Genomic DNA, 17,463 nt, shown 5'->3' with positions numbered 1-17,463 from the left:
TATAGTGGACATGCAAATGGCTGCGATAATATGCTCACCCACAATGAAGGATAACCTAATTTCCCAAATGCATTTTCCTCGCAGAAACTCCGAGTCATACATACTGCTATCCATCTACTCTACATAATTCGATTTGTCCAAGTCCAAGAGCCGAACGGCACGCTGCTCGGGTTGAAATAGCTCGCATTATATGTGGCGATGGCTGAAGTGTCTTGCGCTTGGGTGTTGAAAACCAATTTACTACCAGGAATGATACAGTTCGTCTGGGCCTGGCAGTACATGAAGCTCTCACCAACATTTGCCGGATTTCCCTGACCACCCACCGTTTGTCGCTTGCCACGATCGGCAGCGGCATCGCCGGCGACGAAGAAATAGGTCGTCCAGACGCCAGGAAGACCAGTATCGTAGGTCATCATGGCGTGCTGCACGGCGTTGTCCTGTTGGAAGTGCGAGAAGTACCATTCGATAGAGATTCCGTATTGGCCTGGAGCGATGACGTCCACTTGGTAGTAAATGCCCTGCTGGCCAGCCATGAGAATGAAGCCTTGTGTCCAGAATGGAGAAATGGTGTACGGGGGTAGATTTGAGGCTGGGAATGCGATGGGTGCAGCATCACTATTGCGCCCTCCCTGGGACCAGGTGGTCTGACTTGAGGAATTGAGCTCCAATTGTGTCGTTGTGAGCCAGAAATTGGCATTGACAAAGAGTTTGTTACTCGTCTGCCCAAAAATCTTCCATTGGATTCCCATTGACGAGAGATCGAGAGGTGTGGTGTGTGCATTCGCCGCCCAGCCATTGAAGTATGTGTTTGTTCCTCCTGGGAAGGAAGGCAGTGTGGCACCCAGCACATTCTGTCCAGTGGGGAAGGGTATAGGTTTCGAAAGGTATAGCTGGAGGCCTGGTCCATCGGCATATCCGGAATTGGCGAAAAGCCACCTCCCTGAGTGTGTGCCCAAGGTATTAATCATGCCCGTGGTTGTTTGTCTGCCGTTACTGACCTTACCGAGCAGGGTACATGCTCCAGTGCTTGCGACCCATGAAAAGGCTGCACAAACCTGCGATGCATTCGCAGCAACAGCAGCATCACATTGATTCAAACAGCTGTTGTAGGTTGGTTGATTGCTCGTAGCGAATGGAAGATTTCCAACGGTGTTGTAATCGGCCTTGATATAGTTAGTAAATACGTCCTACCGTGAGAGGATTACTTACTGCGCATTCAATGTCGTAGTATCGTCCCTGGGCAGGATTTACTAGTGCTTGTCCACCTAAGTTGATCATCAGCAAATTACACTCTCTGTGGTTGATGTTTCTCACCCTCGAATTTCGATATCAAGTTGTTCTCACATACGGGATCCTGTGGATATGCTGACGGGAATGCGTTTGATGTTGCCTGAGAAAGATCGACTGTTGTCGAAGTCAGCGGCCTGCTCGTAGTTACAGGAGGCACTGGATTTGTTGTCGTGACTGGTGCATTGCCACTCGTGGCAGGTCTACTGGTCGTGACAGATCTTGAGCTTGTGCCTGCTGTCACGGTCGAACTCTGTTGAGCACCACAAATGAAGCTGGGATCATTGTAGTCTGACATTTGCGGGTAGTTGGCGTTCAGAATTCGAGCACTGTTGAATGTAGCATTTCCACGGGTCGCACAAGTCAGTGAGGAATACCTGAAGCAGTTGTTGGCACCCCCTTGAGTGACATTGCCCTCTCGGAAAGTCACACCAGTACACAAACTCGTGCTATATGCATTTGCGTACTGGCACCAGCTGATACAATCCGCCAATGAAAAAGCTAAGAGAGATTGTAGGGATGAGCCAGTGAAGCTAGTCGCACACTCTATTTCAAAGTTGTTTGGAGTGCCCCAGCTGTTGTATGAATTGCAAAATGGTGAGTTGCCGGGACATAGAGGGGTAGAAATTGCAGTCGGCCCTGCAGGACAATTTAACGGTACGTAACTGGAAGTTGCAGTCGCCGAAGTTTGTGTTGGGATCGCAGTTTGGGAGGCAGACGAGATACTAATAGTTCCATAATTTGGGTCATTGATCGATGGATAGCCTGCATAAAGCAACCGGCCACTGTCAACGCCAGCCAGATAGCGGGTACCGGTGATGTCTGATAAGAGCAAGCAATTGTTGCCCGGTACTGATGTGCCATAATAGTTAATACCAACGCAGCTGAATGGAAGCGCAATGCTGTATAGACTGCACATCGCAATACAGGCGTTATGGGAGACAGTTCTGGTTGAGTTTCCAGTGAGGATATTGCCATCGAGCACAGTGTGGCACTCAACTTCATAACAGACGCCATCGGAGTTCACATTCACGGCTTGATGGTTATACATCGGGCATAACGCAGCAGCGGGTGTCGCACCAGAGCAGTATGGTGCTGCAGTAGTGGGAACCGCGCGGCTAGTCGTTGTTGTGATTACCGTGACGCCTAAGCTACTGAGCGTTGTTGTAATCGATATAGATGAAGTTGACAGTGTGCTCGGGACGCCTGCTGAGGTTGGGCTCAAGGTGCTAATGCTTGTGGTTCCAGTTGTGATAGGTAGATTAGTCGTGGTAGAGGCTCTGGGAGTTGAACTTGAGCTGGTCACTGTTGGTGGGCTAGGGACGCTCACAGTTGACGAGGAAACTGAGACGCCCAAGGACGGTGTCGCCATCGTCGAGAAGAGACCGGCGGATGAACTCGATTGTGGAGTGCCTATGAATGTACTTGGAGTCCCGAGTGTAGAACCGGCACTCGGACTTGTGTTTGGTGGCGGAGGCTGTTGGGTCACTGTAGTCGGAGGATTCACAACTTGCGTGGTTGGATGACTGGTCGTTAGAGTCCTGGAACTAGTCTGAACGCCGGTTGATTGAGCACCTGGACTGGTCGTGGGTTGTGGTGGAGTGGGTGTGGGTGAGGCATTTGATGAAGCCACAGGCGTATTGCTTGTTGTCAACGACGAGCCCAACGGTGTTGAAGTCAACTTGGGGGTTTCGCTTATTCCAAAGACAGTAGGACTGGTTGTTGTTGACTCAATAACAGGCAATGTGGTTGTCGAAAACCCGGGGTCGCTGGAGAAGATGATCTCCGGTCCGAGTGGTGAGTTGACAATAATTGCAGCTTGAGCGAAAGGATTACCACCCCGTGTGACAACTCCAATGTTAAATTTGAGATGGCAAGGGTTTGCCTCTGCAAGCTAGATAGATGTCAGGAGCGCCACAAGCAAGCAAGCTAAACGAGGAGACTTACAATGTCAAATTCAACGGCCACGCAAACTCCTTCTCCTGTTGGAACATATGAGTTGCAAGCTTCGATGCACTCGGCTATGTCAGCAGCTGGAACAAAATCGAGGTCAGACCCTGGAAGTTCGGTATCACAAAGAATGAGATAATCGTCATTCACAGTGCCATCAAATTCCGAACCATCAAAACAGTTTGGCGTACCGCTGGAGGTCGGGGCCGGAAAGTCAGATGTGGTTGCAGCTGACGTGGTTGAGGAAGATGGAACGTCGTTTGAGATAGTAGTACTTGCAATCTGGCCCCCAGAATTCGAGGTGGTGCCTACTACTGAGAGTGATGTTGTTGGACCACTGTGAATGGATGAAGTACTCCCATTTCCATGTTGTCGGGAAACAATTTCGTATGCTGAAATAGCATTTTGCCCGCCACAAGTGTTACTTGAGTTACCCATGCAAGGCATGTCGCAAGTGCCTGACGAGTCGCTTTGAAAAGCGTTTCCACAAACGCAAAGTGTTCCTAGAAGTATGGTCAATTAAGTGCTCGGTCGATTTCCCCTAGCCATGAACATGCTTACCAGCTTGAACTCCAAAGAACTTATACTCGAAACAAAAATCAGCGCACTGCTCAAGATAAGACACAAAAGTGTTTGGTCCCAATAGCGCTGGGCTACCTGGCGCTGATGACAAGCAGCCCACCGGTATTGCATAAGCAGAAACGCCGTAAACAGTGCTTAGAGGGTAGGTTGTTACTGGGGCCATCGAGCTTGTTGTTGATGTGGCATAGATGAGACTTGTAGTAGATTGAGTTGCTAGTATTGTCGTTGTAAATGTTGAGGTTGGCGGTATCACAACTTCATCCACGGGTATGGCACTGAGATATGTCCTTGTACATCCTGAGGGCAACGTTCCATCGAAAACGACAAACAAGTTGCCCAACAGGCAGAAAATCGCTTCACCACCCGCGAAAGTGCTATTTTCCCAAGCCAGGGTATCATTCGGGCGTATGGAGAATCGGGTCGAGATAGCCTTCAGATCTGGTGATACCCTAAAGAGCTGTGTGTCCTCATCTCCCCTAGTTGAGATATAGCCATCGTCGTTCATGAGCTGTCCTGATGGAGTAATGACAAAGAAGGTGGCCGCCCGAGGATCTTCGGTGATACTGCCATCGGCCGCAATGTATCGACGAGTTTGAATGACTCCTCCATCAGCCTGGCGCGGCAGGATTGAGTTTACGACAAACGATAGATAGAATGGTGCGATAGGGCTCGAACTGTGTGGTTTTAGCAACGTCTTTGATACATGGAAGTACGCACCTTGAGGTTGGAGCAGTACTTGTCGTGCTAGTACCTAATGCACCAGAGCTGGTATACGTCGCTGGACAGTAACTGACAACAATGGACACAGTTGTACCATAGCCAAACGCTGTCCCCAACAGTGTTGCGCTGAGGGAAAGGCTCCAAATTCTCTGCCACTTCATCTCGATCTTCGGTTGTGAACAAAAGTCTCCCCTTCATGCAGACTTCTGGCTTTGAACTGATTCAAACAAATTTTGGCGAAGTTAAGAAGTACATGCTCGCTCCTGATGGTCCGTGGGCGGCGGGAGACGCGACTGGAATGAAAAACACGAAGTCGGGGGGAATGCATGGCGGACTTTGCATATTCCACTTCGCAAGGGGTTGGGACGATCGCCTTGACGCGGAGAACAGTCTGATCATGGTCCGTCGCACGAACGTTGCAAGGTTGATATGATCAATACCAGCTAAATCTCGAGGCTTGTGGGCAGTTTCGTCTTGTCAAGTCGAAGACATCGAAGCCTGCCTCAATGGCAGAAAGGCTGGTAGTTCGTTCGTATATCCGGAGCGGCTGCCACCAGCAGGTTCATCCTGTCGATTCATGGTTTCGCCTCCACCTATCAAGGAAGATTACAAGACTGTTATAACGCGCTATTCTGAGATTTACTCTCCAAAACAGTCTCACCAGAGCTGGCGATGCTTGATTAAGATTGGCCCAATGCCTGGCCTGGGCCTCCAGGGCAAGAAAAAGCCTAACAGAGTCGTCTGCAAAGTCCTGGTTTTTGACTCCTTGTGCGTTCAAGAAACATTTGATAAAGGCCAAAACGTCTTCTGCAGGCGAAAAAGGCCTTGTTCCGCAAGATCTCCAGAGATCTTGTGACAAGTGTTCGGTAGAACCTCTGTTTTCTTCGCCACAGAGTCAGAGGGGCTACATACAAAATAGGCGTGCAAGGAGTTTCGCATGACTGAGTACGGTGTCTTCAACGCCGAACGGCACTTCTCTCCTCATATTAGATGCTGCCAAATGGTCTGTTGCAGATGGTGCCCCTGTTAAGGTCTAAGCACGAATCACGTGAAGTACGCATAAATTACAGCCTGTTCTGACATAGCTAGGTCGATTCGTCTTTAGTCCAGTCTAGGTGCGAAATACAGTACAGTAGACGTTAATTACGAATCGACCTAGCTATTGTGGAATATACCCAGTATCCCTGTTACGAAGCTACGTTAGGTTCCCTGGTCTTACTTGTGTATACGAAATATGCTTTATCCGCATCGACTCTGATGATGATGAGGAGGATAAGGAGGATGAGGAGAATAATAAGGAGGATAACGAGGTTATATTATTAGTAAAGTTGTAGACTTCATCTCTACAGTCCCTAGGTAATCCCTACAGCAATCCTACAAGTCGCCGAGTATTCCAGGAAGCTTATTGCGTACCAAATTACACTGAAATTCATTCCTCCTTAGCTCACGCAGTTTGGCAATCGACTCAGTCGATTACAGAATTTACATAATTCGTGGATCGACCTAGCTATTACCCAATAATAGGCCTAGCCATTCGCCTCGGTGTCCCCTTAGCCCAGATACTTGCTGGCAACGGTAAACAAATGCTAATCATTGTACCTATATCTCAAGCTCAATACCCAAGTCTAAACGCTCTCTCCAACGAGAGCTATCAGATGAGAAATATGATGTCTACAGGCGGGCGAACTTAAGCCCGTCAAAAGTCCGAGGACTTTATTGATTGAATATCAAGATACCTAAAATGGATTTAATGTCGGGCTGATATCTGAATACGGAAATACCGGGACTTTCTTCAGAACAAGGCTGCCCATCGCTTAAGAAGCATTTTGAGACCAAATACTCGTCACTGAAGGATAAATATCACAAGCAGAGGACAATAATTATCACCAGATCCTCTATGTCGGCTCTTCATTCACCATCAAAGCCACTACAAACGTGAACAGGAAGCCTGATCTTGATCTGCTTATTACCCCTACTTATGGCTAGTATCTCCAACCCGGCAGTGCCCAAGGGCTCGAGGGTGCTCGTCACAGGAGTGAATGGATTTCTGGGCTCACACATTGCAGACCAGTTTCTTCGAAATGGCTACAAAGTACGTGGCACGGTGCGCGACCCAAGCAAGGAGAGCTGGGCAATCGACACATTCACCAAGCTCTATGGTAAAGATAAATTCGAGCTCGTCGCCGTCCCGGAAATGGAACTCGAAGGCGCGTACGACGAGGTGGTGAAAGGTGAGTATCAAAATTCTGAGACGACAACGGGCGCCAGATGATCATCTCACATGCTAACAACCCGATGCGTGTGATAGGTGTCGACATATTTGCACACTCTGCTGCGTTTATGGCATTTGTCAACGAGGCAGACAAGGTGATTCCGATCACCGTCGCTGGAGCCGTTAATGCGCTGAAGGCTGCGTATGCTGAGCCGAGCGTCAAACGATTCGTCCTGACTTCTTCGTCGGCTGCTGCTGTAGGTGTGCTTGAGAGCGGCATCACGGTGACTGAGGAGTCCTTCAACACTAAAGCTGTCGAGAGAGCCTGGTCAGGACCACCTTATGAGCCAGCACGACCGTTGATCAATTACGAAGCAAGCAAGACCGAAGCCGAACAGGCAGTCTGGAAGTTTCATAACGAGAATCGTAGTAAACGGCCAGATCTCGTGGTCAACGCTGGTATGTTGCAATAAGTCCCCCTGACTGGGAGTCTCGTAACTTACAGTGTCTGTTACTAGTCCTCCCAAATCTCATTTTTGGGCGTGCCATCGACCCTATCGGTCAAGGCATTCGCAGCAGCGCGGGGTTTGTTGCTGCATTATGGAACGGAAATAAGACAGCCATTCACGATGCAATACCTAGCCGTAAGTAACGGCGTCTTTCAGAGTCGAGTAGTAACCCACTACTGATGTCCTTGCAGAATATTTCGTCGACGTCGAGGATACCGCCCTCTTGCACGTCGCTGCAGGATTGCTACCAAGCGTCAAAGATCAACGCATCTTCGCATTTGCTGATCGCTTCAACTGGGATGCGGTCCTCGACGTCATGCGGACATTGGAGCCGGGACGCAATCTGCCAGATAACTTTTCAGGAGGTAGAGATCCGAATGAGATCGAGCCTCGCGCCAAGGCTGAGAATCTCCTGAAAGTGCTGGGGCGTCCAGGCTGGACAAGTTTGAGAGACTCCGTTGCTGCGAACGTCCTGAATGCATCCACACGAACCGATAAATTGTAATTTAGCGCATAGACTTTGAGCGTGAATAGATATTTGTCAGAGAAAGCATTGCGATCATTACTTAGCATTTAATCATAAAGGGGTTGATACACGTACGAAGTAAATCGTGATAAGAGCCCCTATTGCCCCACGTGTCGACGCCCCGACAACCCATGAAGCCTTTCGCTTGACTTGCCCGAACGACGGGCGCCTAAGCGAGCTATTGACCCAAATATCAATCACGACCCCTTCCGATCAACCTCTACTAAACCTTGGTAGGAACAACAAACTCGGAATGGCGAGCCAACATCGAACTGGAAGCAAAATGTTTTCATGCAAGGCTGGCGGTGAGAGCCCGAATATCACCATATATCAAGCCCGTCAGGCGTATGTTCCATGACACCTTGGCTGGAGCAAGGGCTTCGGGAGCCTGCCGACATAAAGAGCGCATTTTTGCTATTCACAATTGGCTGTTTGAAAGAGACTTGATCTTTTAGGTCTCGAGAGTCAGTGGATTGTGTAGGTGAAATCCTGACCGCGAGTGCCTACAAAGAATGCGGGCCAATGCAGGAAAAGGCACCAGCAGCCAAGCTTTGAAGACTGGCATCCCATTCACTCATCCCAAGGGACTGAACTACTCATGCTTGAATGGGAAACGACTCAGTTGATTCCACCAGGGGACGCGAAAATGGCCTCGAGGAAAGTTCTCATTACCTTATAAAAAGCACAAGAACGCTTTCACACGTGTACAAGTCGGAGGGTTTTGTATGCCAACTAGTATGGATCGAAACTATCCGATCGGCCATGCTTTCGAACCCGCAGGCCAAGGGCGACCAAACTTTCCGATTTATCGACGTCTATAAAGTCGATATTTGTTCAGGGAGATAAGTATTGCGAGTTATGTTTCAGTGGAAGACAGGAGCTCCTTGCCACCTAGGTATCGCCCCTCAAGAAGAATGCACTTCACAATGGCCAAACTATACCCATGCATTCTCTTCCACGTATCCCTCCTGTCCACACTCACCAACGCCTGCACCCGCGTGAGCTACACCAGCGGACCAGAGGACGGACACCGAGTCATCATCGGACGCACACTAGACTGGAACCTCCCCCCGCTGTCATCGCTGTACGCATTCCCGGCGGGACTGCAGCGCAACGGCAGCGCCGGGGAGAACTCTCTCAAATGGACGAGCAAGTACGGGTCGGTTATCGCGACGATGAACGACGTGCTGACCTTCGACGGCATGAACACCGAGGGCCTGCATGGCGGCCTGCTGTACCTGACGGGTACCGACTTCGGAGACCACAACACCTCGCGGCCTGGCCTGTCCATCAGCTTCTGGGTGCAGTACTTCCTGGACAACTATGCCTCCGTGGCGGATGTGCGGGCAGACCTGTTCACTCCGTCCGGCGAGGACCGCTTCCAGGTCCGGACGCGCGAGATCATCCCCGGCATGGCGTCCGTGGTGCATCTGGTTTTGGGCGACGCGACCGGCGACAATCTCATCATGGAGTATCTCCAAGGCAAGCTCCACTTCTACCAGTCACCCGACTACCGGGTCGTCACGAATGAGCCGACCTATGACCAGCAACTGGCCATTCAGCAGTACTGGCAGAACAAGACCGATTTTACTCTGCCGGGGACAGCGGGCCCAGTCGATCGGTTCGCGAGAATGGCTGATAATCTGCGGCGCGCACCCGTTGCCACGACCATGGTAGAGGCCGTGCGAGTCGTCCAATGCCTTCTGCGCAGTATCAGCGTCACGCTGCGGCCGCAGACGGCGAATGTCGCCAACGCAGCAACGCTTTGGCGGGCCTTGGCGGACACGAAAGATAAGAGATATTTCTACGAAAGTGTGACGGATGGTGTATCTCTCTGGGTGAATGTTTCGACTGTGGAGCTGGGCAAAAATGGCACTACCAAAAGGCTGTCCTTGGCTCCAGGGGACTCGGGACTCTATGGCAGATACGGGGACGCAACAAATGACTTCACTAAAGCTGAGCCATATACTCCGATACTCGCAAATTCAGAAACTGGAGACGGTTTTGGCGGTGTAGGTCAGGTATCTATTCCAGGACTGACCAACACAACTGCAGGCAGCTAGTTACTACGTAGGTGGGCAGGTAGACTGTTGGAACTGATGATATTCGAGTTTCACCTCATGGATCGGGATGCTAAATCTACTGTGCAGTAGCACTCATTTTCGTCATGAACCTCAGGCACCGGGACACCCAGACCCCGTCTCAGACGTTCCTTTCCAAAACCAAACATCTACTCTCGCATGAAAACATGAATGCAAGATTGTAGAAAAACATGACCGGTTTTAAGCTAAGGGGTATCATGACATGCCGTCCGGTATTCTAAATTTTGCGCATCTTGTGCTCTGAAATAACTGATATCACAACCATCACATAACTCTCTGCAAAAAGGGAAAGTCAGTTTCAGTACTCATCTCGAGGCATAGGGTTTGGAGGTCTACTTACACATTCGCCTTTATCCTTGCCTTGGGGAACACCCATCTCGTCGAAGGTTTTAGGACCTTTGCCAGGGGGCTTGACTGGTGCTGCAGCTGCAGGCATTGCGTTTGGCTTTGACTGTGGTGCCTGACCAGATGGTGCATTTGATACAGGTTTCGAAGGCGCCAAATTAGCGGCTTGAACCTTCTGGGCTGGATACTGATTGGAAGGAATTCGATTATTAGGATTCTGGCTTGGTAGTCCACCGTAGCCAGACGGTGGCCCGCCTGTGCCCGGGCCTGGTCTGCTATTTGCCGGACTGGGTCTCCGTTGCTGTGCTGCATTTTGGTCTGGAGTTTGATTTGGTCGAGAACTCGAGCGGGGTGGATTGTTTGAATTGTTCATGCCACCTTGGCCCATGCCTGGACCGCCAAGCTGTGGTGGTCGTGGTTTTTTAACTGGCTCCAAGGGAGCAGTAAAGCCAATGTCTGCTCTTACTGGTGGACTGCTTTGTGGATTGAGATAAGGTGAATTTGTACCTGGGCGTGATGGAGGCTGGATCTTAGGCACGCCGCCTGGGATTTGGTGATGACCTTCTGATGGCATACGGCCACCTCGACCGTAGCCTTGAGCTGAACCCCTACCATTGTTATTTGGATACTGGCCCTGTTGAGGGCCACCGCCGTAATAGGCAGGTGATTGACCATATGGGTCTGTTCTGCCGCCTGCCATGGATTGGGCGGAGCCGGCGCGAAGGTTTGGATTGATACCAAAAGCAGATGTGGGTCGGATTTCTGGGTTTGGCATACCTTGGGGTCCAGTAGGGTACGGTGCGGCACTGCCCGGCCGTGCCGGTGGTTTTTGAGGGTTGAGGGAAAGTTTGGAAGGGTCGGGCATATCGAGCATTTGATCTTCTTCTGCCTCACTGAACGACGGCATTGGAGGCATAGGAGGTGCTCCACCGGGTCCTCCAATCATGGAAGCACGCTGTTGCCGGATTTTTGAGAGCGCGATACTTTCGTGGTCCTTTCTAGAAAGAGTCTTGGATCTGGAAATAGCATCCACTCTTCCCTCAGCGTCGGAGTTTCCACCCTGAGATGCTTTTCTATACCATTCTTTGGCTTCTCCAAAGTTGACAGGGACGTAGATACCAACCTCATAGTAGTACCCTAAAGCGAACTGTGCGGTCGCGAAACCAGAAAGAGCAGCACGCTGGGCGTATGTGAATGCCATTTCTTCGTTCTTCTCAAACAATCCTTCGTGACCACAGAGAAACCACTTACTGATCGCCAGTTCGGCCTCGGGCTCACCTTGACGAGCTGCCAGAGCATTGTAATGCAAAGAGAGTGCCGGATCAAAAGGACAACCGAACTCGCAGAGTTCATACGCAGAGCCCATTTTAAGCTGAGCCTTTGCAAAACCTAGGAATGCGGCTTTCTCAATATTGGCCTTGGCGCCCGGAATATCTCGAGGTAGATAACGCTCCGGGATGGTGACTTGAGGCATCTGGTGTGCTTGAAGCATGCCAAAGACGTAGGCACCTTGAGGGGCATTCTCGTCCGCAGTTTGAGCCGACATATAGATGAGATTGAGCCCACGTTCGTAGTCCTGGACTTGACCGTGCTGACCTAGAAGGGTCATCATACCCAGCCTATAACACGATGCGGAGTCCCCCTTCTCGACTCCTTGCTTGTAGAATTTGACGGCTTTGAGCGTGTCATTCGATGATTCGAACTGCATTCCGATGCGGTAGTCAGCGCGGCTGTAGCCTCGCTCGGAAGCTCGGTTGTAAGCGAGAAATGCCTCCTTCTTGTCTATCCTGTGTCCGAATTTACCGAATTCCAACCACATACCCCTCATGAACTCAGCCTTGGGATGGTGTTGATCTGCCAAGAATGAGACCACTTTGACAGCATCTTCTCGCAAAACGTGTTCGATACGGGGAGTTATTGATCTTGGGACTTGTGCCAATGCTACTCGCTGTTCATTTTGCTGACAGGTTTCGACATATGCCAGAGCGTCTTGCGCCCATAGAAGTTGGGTATCAGGGTCGTTGCAACTCAGGACTGCAGCCCTGGCAGCCTCTAGAGATGCCTCTTTTTGTTCGTCCGTGGGAGGAATGTTCGGAGGAGGGTTTCGAATGATAGGGAATGGAGAAAAGTTTGGTTGTTCAAGCATGGGTGGTGCGCCAGGTGAGGGATTCCGCTGCTGGTAAGATCCCGTCGGCATGCTTGGTCCACGGCTATGTTGGTGGTCATTGTATTGTTGCTGCTGCTGTGGCGGGGGCTGCTGCGGAGGCTGCTGAGGCCATTGGGTTTGCATGTTTGTGTATCCGGCTGAGTGAGGACTGTAGACGGAACCCGAGTATGGAGAGTCAGGACCAGAAGCAGCATGTTCCATCTGAGCTACATTTTGCTGGATATTAGTGGGAAGTTCATGGGCTCTATGTCGGGTCAGCAAAGTGGATTCTCCCCGGGGTCGGATGCGGCGTGGTGATGGACAGCATACCTATTGGGTGTAGGTTGAATCAATTCTGGCATGTAATAGGAGTCGTCGCCCCCAGGGACAAATGTGGCACCTATCCGATAACTCATGGTCGCGATGTGGTAAACAGGAGGGGGCAGGGGAGGGGTGTGTTTGATAGCACTCTCGTACTTGTGTGGTTTCAGGGTCAAGGGCAGGTCAAGAGAACAGCCAGTTGGAATTGGCAGTCCCTTTCGATCGCCCTCTATTGAACAGCTAGGGGATCGGAGAGGGACGAAGGAGCACGAGTGGCACTCAATGCTAAGATCCGTACCAAGAAGACGATAATATGTAGAAGGCTCAGCTTACGCGGATGAGGATGAAGTTGGAGTCTCTAAGCTGAGAAGTGGGGTTGAGAAATATGAGTGATCACCGGGGGACAATTTCCGAGTGCGAATGGTCATATCGCAAGCGTGGACGAGTTCATGCAATGGAAGACAGGAAATTTGGTACTCAACATGACATAGCTCGGATGGAGAGACACTTGAACAAGGGAGTCAGGTTTCAAATGCAGGATGGACGTGGTAGGGGTCATTATTGTCTGAGTGATGAGTGATGAAGACTGAGGAAGGATGTACGAGGTAGATGGAAGCTGGATACGCAGGCGCAGGCGTAGGCGCAGGACGAGGCGAGGCTGCAAGCCTGCAACGGGCAATGAGCGAACGCAGGGACGTGGATAAACTTGGCAGGCTTAGCCTGACATGTCGCCCCCAAGTTGGTCAGTTTACACCTCTGGGTAACCCCTACGTGCCTCTACCACGGTCCACGGGCAATGCAGACAGAGGCTCTTCGCGGGGGGTTTAGGCTTGAACCGTGTCTCGCTAAACCTTTTTGGAGGCCTGAGGCGCCTGAAAGGGCGACCTGAATGTGCTCAGCCTCCGGCTTGGCCCACTGCTGATGCTGAAAGCGTACGCCTACTCCTTAGCTCGTACTACTATCAGCTGCCCAGGTGGTTTCTTCCAGGCAAAGCCACTGATGCCACGCCCACAGTCGCTCCACCTGGCCCCCAATTTTGGAACCACCCCGGTCCCCAACCAGGGCCACCACGATCCGGTGCAAAGGTCAAATGTTTGTCCCTCGGGCATGACACCACATCTGATACATGCAAGATGTTCAATTGCGTTCCCCTCCTTCTGGTCTGTATCCGCCCCGCCACGTGTTCAGTGCGATTTATCTAACTTCAGGGAGAGTCTGTGCAGCTTGAAATATTACAAGCAGCATCTTGTTTGCTAGAGACTAAGGTGGGTTCACTTTTGCTGCTGCCTGAAAACAAACGAGCACAAGCGACCATTTTGGTCCCCATGGATTCGGTCCAGTCCAAGTCACGTTTTATCGCGTTATGATCTAGTGATTAGACAACCAGAGTTCGCATCAGTAGCCCAATCCGGTAGTCAGGTTACGAGCACACGTGGTCTATACGCGTGTCATCTGCTCGCAATCTCAAAATGTCTAGCAGCCTGCTCAACTATCAGGACAGAACTGATTGCCAAGCTTAACTAGAGTGGAGACGCATCCTCTCCCTGACCGACCGCGTTCAACGACGAGGCTTAGCATATCATCAATATTGAAAGACATCCGAGATTACCATGAATCCATCTCGACCAGATTTCTGTCATCCCTACCAGCCATATGACATCCAGTTGGATTTCATGACCAAACTCTATCGTTGCATAGAGGATAAGAACATCGGCATCTTTGAGTCACCCACCGGAACAGGAAAATCACTGAGTCTGATCTGTGGGGCATTGACATGGCTGCGGGACCACGAACGCCGGTCTTTGGATGTTGAAGACAACGATGCAGAGTCAACAGATTGGCTCGTACGGGCTGAAATCGCCGCTCGTCGACGCAGAAATGTTTTGGAAAGAGAAGAGGTTGAGCAGAAGCTTGCTGCCATACGTCGACGCGAAGACAAGCGAAACCTGAAAGAGGGTCTTGGCTCCACCAAACGAGTACGGCTGCTCCGCGAGCAGACAACCCAACAACAGCCGAATCAGGATGATTTAATGCTCGAGGATTATCAAAGTGATACAGAGGATGATCAACTGGCACCCAAAACATCACACTCTAGCTTTTCTTCCACGACACAAGCTCTTCTTGACAAATTGCGTGGGCCTATCAACTCAGACGTCGTTGAAGAGGAGAATGATCGATTGAAGCTCATCATCTGTTCACGAACCCATTCTCAGCTGGCTCAATTCGTGAGTGAGCTCAGGCGAGTCAAACCCCCGTCTATTTTCTCTTCTGCGTCAGGGGATCAGGTCTTGGGGAATGATATTGAAGAGTGTGTCAAGCACCTTCCACTTGGCTCTCGCAAGAATCTGTGTATCAACTCCAAGGTGAACCGTCTAACGTCGTCAACTGCCATGAATGACCAGTGTCTGGAATTGCAGAAAGCCGGAACCCCGAAGGATAAAAGATGCCCGCATCTCCCAACAAAGGATGACAAAGAGAGAACAAGTGCTTTTCGTGATGCAGCAATTGCTCACATTAGAGATATCGAGGATATTGGGGCCCTTGGACGCAAGATGGAACTCTGCCCCTATTATGCTTCTCGATCTGCCATACAGTTAGCGGAGGTGTTGACACTGCCATACCCCTTGCTATTGCAAAAGTCAGCCAGGGAGGCGTTGGGTGTGTCGGTCAAAAATAACATCATCATTATTGACGAAGCTCATAATTTGATGGACGCCATCGCAGATACTTATTCGATCTCATTGCGGTTGAATCATCTGGAGCAATCCATAAGGCAGATAACGGCTTATGTTGTTCGCTTCAAAAATCGACTCAAAGGAAAGAACCGTGTCTACGTGACCCAAGTATTGCGGTTGCTGAACTCTATTACCGATTGCTTGCGAGCAACAACAAATCTCTCATCGCAGCAGGACGTCACGGTTACCGCGTCACAGCTCATGTCAGGTAAGGGGGTCGACCAGATCAAACCCCATAAACTCTTGCAATATTTGCACGAAAGTAAGCTGGCACACAAGGTTGAGGGCTACACAGATGCTCAAGCAGTCGGAGACCCTACCCGAGACCAAGCCAAAGGAGTACTCATGCATTTCCAAAATTTCCTTGCAGTTCTTATGAACCCAGACGATGAAGGTCGTTTCTTTGTATGCCGTCAGGACGGTGAGACTATAGTACGCTATACCCTCCTCGATCCCCGAGAGCACTTCCGGGACATAGTCCAGGAAGCCAGGTCAGTCGTTCTTGCAGGTGGTACCATGTCTCCGATGTCTGATTATTCAAATTACCTCTTTTCATACCTCGGTGAAAGCCAACTCCAAACCTTCAGTTTTGGCCATGTCATCCCACAACATAACTTGTTTGCCACTGCCGTGACAAGAGGGCCTACGAACATCGACTTCGATTTCACTTACGACAAGCGCAGTTCAGAGTCAATGATTATGGAGCTTGGCCAACTAATCCTCAGTGCCTGTAAATCGACACCAGATGGAATTGTAGCCTTTTTCCCCAGCTATGACTATCTCGCCAAGGTGATCTCCATCTGGCAAAGGCCATCTACCTTGGAGCCACTGATGACCATATTGCAGAGGACAAAGGCAACATTTCAAGAGAGCAAAGGCGTTTCTGTTGATGAACTTCTTCGTGATTATGCGGCTGCTGTCGATTCTGGTAAAGGTGGTTTGATGCTCGCCGTGGTTGGTGGAAAGCTGTCAGAGGGCATCAATTTCTCAGACAAGCTAGGCCGAGCAGTTATTGCTGTCGGACTTCCTTTTCCAAATGCCAACGGGGCTGAATGGAAGGCAAAGATACAATACGTGGAAGAGCTACAGTACCAGCAATGCAAAGTGTCAAAGGGAATGAATGAAGCGGAGTGTAGGAGTGAAGCCAGGCGTGCAGGCAGAGACTTTTACGAAAATGCTTGCATGCGAGCCGTCAACCAGAGTATTGGGAGAGTCATTCGTCACAGGAATGACTTCGCGGCTGTTTTGATGGTCGATCGAAGATTTGGGACTGAACGCATCAGCCAGAAGTTGCCAGGCTGGATCAGGGGTAGTATGAACAAGAGCACTCAGAGCTGGAACGAAGTGGAGGTTGGCCTTCAGAAGTTTTTCAGCAATAGATGAAGTCAAATAACAACTGAGATGAAATAATGACCAAAGAACCGAGACCTCTACAGATAGCGCTCATTCATTGATCTTCCGGCTGACACTGAGAGTACTCCGGAGTACATCTCCATGTCACGCTAGCGCAAAATCAATGCTTGGAAGACTGGGCTCGGAAGAACAATGATACTTGCCAAGATTTTTTACACTAAGCCTATTCAGATCACCTTCCCACACAGACTGCGATGGTTTTTCCTAGACTTGCAACCAACTTCAGACATCTCATCACGACAACTTCAGTCTCAGCACCGCCAATATGCCTACGAGACTGACCAAGACGAGAAAACAGTGAGTATAGCCTCTGCATTCCTTTGCCAGACCCTCGATCCTCGACGACTTGCGCACCGACGGAAATCCAAATCTCTTCCTCGAAAGACATCAGATACACCACGAGCCGACTTTTCTACAGTAATAAAGACTGCAACCCTTTCTGGACGCCTCAGTATAAAGTCTATTTGTTCTTCGAGCGCCGAAATATGAGCCACGGACACCGCCATTTTATTTTTGAGAGCCGAAGCTAACTGATGGGATTTTAGCCGCGGCCATGTGTCTGCAGGTCACGGTCGTGTAGGAAAGCACAGAAAGCATCCAGGTGGTCGTGGTCTT

At 50.3% G+C, this 17,463-nt stretch overlaps 5 protein-coding genes across 5 annotated transcripts; 3 read left to right on the top strand and 2 right to left on the bottom strand.

The window, feature by feature from the left end:
* Positions 1–119: 119 nt before the first annotated feature.
* On the bottom strand, positions 120–4,700 carry LTR84_011465 (uncharacterized protein; the record flags this gene model as incomplete). Its single annotated transcript, XM_064854994.1, has 6 exons — positions 120–1,163; positions 1,210–1,265; positions 1,315–3,181; positions 3,235–3,740; positions 3,799–4,493; positions 4,537–4,700. The coding sequence occupies 6 exons, from the start codon at positions 4,698–4,700 to the stop codon at positions 120–122; spliced, it is 4,332 nt and encodes a 1,443-aa protein (XP_064708583.1).
* Positions 4,701–6,517: 1,817 nt separating this feature from the next.
* LTR84_011464 (uncharacterized protein) lies at positions 6,518–7,765 on the top strand (the record flags this gene model as incomplete). The annotated part of the gene is made up of 4 exons (XM_064854993.1): positions 6,518–6,770; positions 6,848–7,210; positions 7,270–7,395; positions 7,452–7,765. The coding sequence occupies 4 exons, from the start codon at positions 6,518–6,520 to the stop codon at positions 7,763–7,765; spliced, it is 1,056 nt and encodes a 351-aa protein (XP_064708582.1).
* Positions 7,766–8,712: 947 nt separating this feature from the next.
* On the top strand, positions 8,713–9,849 carry LTR84_011463 (uncharacterized protein; the record flags this gene model as incomplete). The annotated part of the gene is made up of 1 exon (XM_064854992.1): positions 8,713–9,849. The coding sequence occupies one exon, from the start codon at positions 8,713–8,715 to the stop codon at positions 9,847–9,849; it is 1,137 nt and encodes a 378-aa protein (XP_064708581.1).
* A 303-nt stretch (positions 9,850–10,152) lies between these two features.
* LTR84_011462 (uncharacterized protein) lies at positions 10,153–12,795 on the bottom strand (the record flags this gene model as incomplete). Its single annotated transcript, XM_064854991.1, has 3 exons — positions 10,153–10,164; positions 10,229–12,644; positions 12,710–12,795. The coding sequence occupies 3 exons, from the start codon at positions 12,793–12,795 to the stop codon at positions 10,153–10,155; spliced, it is 2,514 nt and encodes an 837-aa protein (XP_064708580.1).
* A 1,515-nt stretch (positions 12,796–14,310) lies between these two features.
* On the top strand, positions 14,311–16,818 carry LTR84_011461 (uncharacterized protein; the record flags this gene model as incomplete). The annotated part of the gene is made up of 1 exon (XM_064854990.1): positions 14,311–16,818. One exon carries the CDS (start codon positions 14,311–14,313, stop codon positions 16,816–16,818), a length of 2,508 nt encoding a protein of 835 aa, XP_064708579.1.
* Between the last annotated feature and the right edge of the window lie 645 nt (positions 16,819–17,463).

This window comes from Exophiala bonariae, assembly GCF_035927105.1.
Source record: "Exophiala bonariae strain CCFEE 5792 chromosome Unknown scaffold_6, whole genome shotgun sequence".
Taxonomy (NCBI): domain Eukaryota; kingdom Fungi; phylum Ascomycota; class Eurotiomycetes; order Chaetothyriales; family Herpotrichiellaceae; genus Exophiala; species Exophiala bonariae.
The sequence above is the reverse complement of the archived record's forward strand: the minus strand, read 5'-3'. Positions and strand labels throughout refer to the sequence as shown.